We start from the raw sequence: 5871 nt of genomic DNA on the forward strand, positions 1-5871 counted from the left end.
GCGTCAAATCCACACACACACGCACGCACACAATCATGCGCACACACACACACATGCGCACACACACGCACACACACACACACACACACACACACACACACACACACACACACACACACACACACACACACACACACACACACACACACACACACACACACACACACACACACATATGGGTCAGGTCAGTGTTGGTGTGAGGGTTCTAAAGCAGTGTTTCTCAATACTGGTGCCGGGGACCCAAAGGGGGGCACATTTTTGTTTTTGCCCTAGCCCTAACACAGTCGATTCAACTAATCAACTCATCGTCAGGCATTTGATTTGAATCATGTGTGTAGTGCTAGGGCAAAAACAAAAATGTGCACCCCTTTGGATCCCTGGGACCAGGATTGAGAAACACCGTTCTAAAGGATCGTGACCTTTGTAGTCATCGCCGATGATGGACTGGAAGGCCATGAGCTCCACGTCTACATCAGCTGTACGGTTAGCATTCTCATAGTCCGAATCTGAGGGAGAGAGAACATACAGAACTGTCTAACCTTCAAAAACCCTACGAGATGGAAGGGGATAGAAGGTACTATCAGAGGAAAAAATAACATTTTTTCGCACACACACACTTATGTGTTGCCCCCTTTAAATGGGTTCCTCTCTCACTTTGGACTCTGTTATGGAGGTTCCTCTCTCTCTTCACTGGCTCCTTGGACATTATCTCAAACAGGTTGTTGGGGTGGGAGATGATCTGTGTGGATTTAAACCAGATAATGCGTTCAATGTCAGTACATGACATTGAGAAGAAGAAAGAGAATAGTAAATGCGTGTGATGTCTTAAGGGGTAGGAACTAGAGTTGTTTGGGAACAGAAGAGGTCTCACCATGTTCCAGGTAAACTCCACCAGGGGGCGCGCCAGCAGGAAGGCATCATTGATCTTTTTCCCATCCAGGTCAGGGAAGACTGTGGCCAGGCCAGAGCCCACGTTGTGCACCACCATGTCCTACATAGAGCCCACAGAGAAGATTCATGAAATATGGTGTGTCTAAGCATGGATAGCTACGTTTTGAGTGTGGATTTAGCATGGTAGAGCTACACATGTTCCTTTCGCAAAGAGGCAATGCTGATGTCAACGAATATCCAGACAATTTCAGAGTGGTCTTCATGGGAGGAGGAGGAGAAGAGGAGAGACTGACGGCTTACCTGTCTGAAAACGATGTTGAAGGGGAAGACTTCGAAGAAGAAGTCGCTGGTGATGGGCAGAATCTCCTGCTCCTCCTCGTCCTCCTTCATGATGTAACGGTAGGCGGAGTTGTCAAAGTTCAGCCTGCAGGAAACAGAAAACACAGGCAACACAGACAACTAACTTACACCACTTACACATGCAATGTATACATGACATCTACACGGTGGATGGGATTATCCCCCCTTCCCAAATCATGTAAACAATGAGACTTTATGAAAAGCTGTACATAGATACACTCCATGACTATCCATTGTATCATGACTTCAGTGCTACTAAGCAGACGTTTCTAATGCACATGATACAAATGGAGGTTGATTTGTTTAGAGAGTGCCCGGGTCCCAAATGTCATCCTATTTTACTGCAGCACTTTTGACCAGAGCACTATAGGGTGCCATTTGGGACACGGTGAGTGTTTGTGTAGCCTGACTCTGACCTCATGGTGACGTGTGAGTAGTCTCCCACCAGTTGTTCAGACAGCACCTCCACGTGGATATCCGTGTCATAGAACTGTTTCCCCATCTGTCTCAGCTGGCCCATGGCGTAGTGGAGGTAACCCTTACGCTTACTCCTACAGGACAGAGGGGAGGGGCGGGGTGAGAGTGTCTTTGGTGTATGGGTGGTGGAGTTATTCGTCTCTCTCTCACTCACTCACTCTCTCTCTCTATTTCTCTCTCTCTCATCCTCGCCGCTCAGACCTGTAGTGGAGGGTGACTCCGGTAGCTGATTCCTCCTGACAGAAGAAGGTAGGGGGCTGGACCTTGGGGTAGCTGAAGCGCAGGTACTCATGGAGGTTATCCAGCCCGTTCACAAAGTCACGCACGTGACGACCCAACACCTGGGACACGCAGACACAGAAACAAGAGGTCAACACAGAGACATAAAACCCTTATCAACAAAAGAAAAATGCAACCACACAACACAGGTAAATACAATGCAGATAAATAATGCTGAAAAGCAATAATCAAACCATCGATCAAAAACACAACAACACGTTTTTGACAGTTCCAGGGTAAGCGCTAGTCCCACCTTGAGGATCCTGTCGTAACCGTACTTCCCTACGAAGCCCAGGAAATAGACTCCCCAGGAGTTCATGAGCTCGTTGTAGGGGGTTCCTGTCACTCCGCTGGCTGCCTTAGCAATACGCGGGATGACACTTTCACTGTACACCTGCAAACACACGCAGGTATCCACAGGCAGAACCTCGGTCACTCTCACTGTATGCCTTCAGAGAGACACAGACGCTGACGGAGATCATCAACACCAACAGACAGAACTACAGACATGTTCACTTTAGACCTGCAGAGAGACATTTCTACTCATGGCAATCTATAGAGCTCAAACTAGAAACTAGAACTAGAACCACATATAGAGTGCTCCTGGACTTCTAAATAGTGTATCAATTGGCATATCAGGACCCCTCGAAACATAAATACATAACAGTTTTATTTTGTGAGCAAAATGTCAAAAATCTACCTGGTGGGTGACAAAGGAGTGTAGCCTGACATCGGCCCTCTCTCTGACCAGTTTCCACACATCATCTCCATACGACTCCTTGATGAAGTCATGCAGAGACTCACACAGCAGTCCATACATCATTCACCCTGCTTCAGTCTGCACTGGGACCACGACCTAGGAACAGAACAGGCTCAGTCCACAGAAACACAGTAGGGAAAAAGAGATTCAGTGATCCAAGCACCTGCGACACGAGCGAACGAGATGTAGGTTAGCCAAAGCCGAGCTCAAAGGCTGTGTTCCTCATACGGTTTGGTCCATTTGACTGATGACTAATTCAAACTAAACTGAGTTGAATCCTTGTTACCAAGGTCTAAAAGTGTGTGTGTGACGCTGCTTTGTGTGGCTTCCTACCTCATTTGCCAGCACTTTCCTACGGCACTGTCTAATTCTCTTTTGAATTATCCTGTAAGACTACCTTGTGTTGAGGACAGCTAGATTCCTTCCTTCCCTCCTTCCAGCCACTGTTATATCTGCAGATCCTCTAGACAATCAGTTTTAAAGGAACCTTCATTACACAAACCCTTAGCTTCAATGGGCTCGTATTGTCCTGTTGTCAGCAGTCACTACCTGGTGGTCCTGCAGCCCACTCCACATGACAGCAACACACTGTATAGGGGGCCAGAGGGGCCAGCACTCACTAGCAGATGACACCAGTCAAGTGGGTTTCACCCTCCCCCTCTATGTTCTGTGCTAAAGAGTTTGATACCAAATGGTGTCTTGCTGTTCTATTTTTCAGGAAAGATGATAGTTACCTGCTGAAAAACATACACTACTCCAAATGTGTCACTTTTTACATTCAGTGGTGCTACATTAGCAGGTACAGGGTAACTACACTGAGCAAAAATATAAACGCAACATGCAACAATTTTTAAGATTTTACTGAGTCACAGTTGATATAAGGAAATCAGTCAACTGAAATAAATTCATTAGGCCCCAATCTATGGATTTCACTGATGAAGCTGTTGATTGTGGCCTGTGGAATGTTGTCCCACTCCTTTTCAATGGCTGCGCGAAGTTAGCGAACATGCTGTCGAACACAGAGCATCCCAAACATGCTCAATGGGAGACATGTCTGGTGAGTATGCAGGCCATGGAAGAACTGGGACATTTACAACTTCCAGGAGTTGTGCACAGATCCTTGCGACATGGGGCCATGCATTATCATGCTGAGAAATTAGGTGATGGCGGCTGATGAATGGCACAACAATGGGCCTCAGGATCTTGTCACGGTATCTCTGTGCATTCAAATTGCCATCGATAAAATGCAATTGTGTTTGTTGTCCGTCTTATGCCATACCATAACCCCACAGGCAACATGGGGCACTGTGTTCACAACGTTGACATCAGCACACCGCCTGCCCACACGGCACCATCTGCCTGGTACAGTTGAAACCGGAATTCATCCGTTACGACCAGACTTCTCCAGCATGCCAGTGGCCATTGAAGGTGAGCATTTGCCCACTGAAGTCGGTACAACGCCAAACTGCAGTCAGGTCAAGACCCTGGTGAAGACGACGAGCACGCAGATGAGCTTCCCTTAGAAGGTTTCTGACAGTTTGTGCAGAAATTCTTCTGTTGTGCAACCCACAGATTCATCAGCTCTCCGGGTGGCTGGTCTCAGATGATCCCGCAGGTGAAGAACCCGAATGTGGAGGTCCTGGGCTTGCGTGGGTACACGGGATCTGCGGTTGTGAGACCGGTTGGACGTACTGCCAAATTCTCTAAAAGGACATTGGAGGCGGCTTATGGTTGAGAAATTAACATTCAATTCTCTGGCAACAGCTCTGGTGGACATTCCAGCAGTCAGCATGCCAATTGCACGCTCCCTCAAAACATAAGACATCTGTGGCATTGTGTTGTGTGACAAAGCTGCACATTTTAGAGTGGCCTTTTATTTTCCCTAGCACAAGGTGCACCTGTGTAATGAGCATGCTGTTTAATCAGCTTCTTGATATGCCACACCTGTTAGGTGGATGGATTATCTTCGCAAAGGAAAAATGGTCACTAACAGGGATGTAAACAAATGTGTGCACAAAATTTGTACATATGGAACATTTCTGGGATCTTTTATTTCAGCTCATGAAACATGGGACCAACACTTTACATGTTGTGTTTATATTTTTGTTTTACATTGTTACATAGTTATATAAACGTGAGATTTTGTATGATTTATTAGGACAGACTGTCTGGTCTCTATAAGCCAGGATGACTGGGCTGTTTTCTGACAGGACAGAGAGGGGACTTTAGAGCCATTCGAATGATGAGAAAATCGATAAGCAATCTCAACTGTGATGAGAAAACATCCTTATCAGAGAACAACTCTGGTATTGATCAGTCTCAAAACAGCCTTTGGATTACATAGTTTATGGCTTTAAAAAAGAAAATGGGATAAAATAAAGAGTAAAAAAAAAAGATTTTGTTTTATAAAACAATAAGCAAGCACTTCACGGTTACCTCAAGCAGTGGTAATCAGCTAGACAAGAAAAAATGAAATGAATGCCTGAGCAATTATTGCTCATTACAGTGAATGGAAAAACACTAGAAAGTAAATCAGTGTGAAGCACAAGCTCTTCAATGCCTCAATGGTCTTCTGTAAATGTAAAGTGGGGCCCTAGAAGCACAGTGAATGTGTCCGGGCAAATCTCACAGGTGTAAAAATAAAACTCTGCCAGGCACTAACCTCCACCCTAATGACCTCAACTATTTGACTGGCACGTCACAAATTCTGTGAAACACAGGTGGGCATCCTGATGATGTCATCCTGTGTGTGTGTGTGTGTGTGTGTGTGTGTGTGTGTGTGTGTGTGTGTGTGTGTGTGTGTGTGTGTGTGTGTGTGTGTGTGTGTGTGTGTGTGTGTGTGTGTGTGTGTGTGTGTGTGTGTGCGTGCGTGCGTGCGTGCGTGCGTGCGTGCGTGCGTGCGTGCGTGCGTGCGTGCGTGCGTGCGTGCGTGCGTGCGTGCGTGCGTGCGTGCGTGCGTGCGTGCGTGCGTGCGTCTATCCGTTCATTATGCCAAGGAGCAGCTAGATGCTTGGCCTCCGCGTCTGAGGGCTCAGTGTCACTGTCTGGATGGAGTCAACAGCTGTTCCGTCAGAACACACACACACACAGAGGGGACCAGATTT

The 5871-nt window shown here is 46.7% G+C and overlaps 1 protein-coding gene across 4 annotated transcripts in view; it reads right to left on the bottom strand.

Moving 5' to 3' along the window:
- The window catches only part of LOC139574121 (soluble guanylate cyclase 88E-like), an 8211-nt gene extending 4945 nt beyond the window's left edge, over window positions 1–3266 (bottom strand). For 2 of the 4 annotated variants that reach the window (XM_071398312.1, XM_071398310.1), the window contains exons 1-9: window positions 3165–3266; window positions 2708–2863; window positions 2261–2401; window positions 1930–2069; window positions 1668–1802; window positions 1192–1315; window positions 872–991; window positions 655–739; window positions 366–506 (exon numbers count right to left, since the gene is read on the bottom strand). In XM_071398312.1, coding sequence (XP_071254413.1) covers window positions 366–506; window positions 655–739; window positions 872–991; window positions 1192–1315; window positions 1668–1802; window positions 1930–2069; window positions 2261–2401; window positions 2708–2830 — 1009 coding nt within the window. In that variant the 5' untranslated portion in view covers window positions 2831–2863; window positions 3165–3266. Of the gene's footprint in view, window positions 1–365; window positions 507–654; window positions 740–871; window positions 992–1191; window positions 1316–1667; window positions 1803–1929; window positions 2070–2260; window positions 2402–2707; window positions 2864–3100 lie in introns of all 4 variants that reach the window. The other 2 variants (XM_071398313.1, XM_071398311.1) reach the window with 2 other exon arrangements.
- Between the last annotated feature and the right edge of the window lie 2605 nt (window positions 3267–5871).

This window comes from Salvelinus alpinus, chromosome 4 (genome assembly GCF_045679555.1).
Source record: "Salvelinus alpinus chromosome 4, SLU_Salpinus.1, whole genome shotgun sequence".
Taxonomy (NCBI): Eukaryota; Metazoa; Chordata; class Actinopteri; order Salmoniformes; family Salmonidae; genus Salvelinus; species Salvelinus alpinus.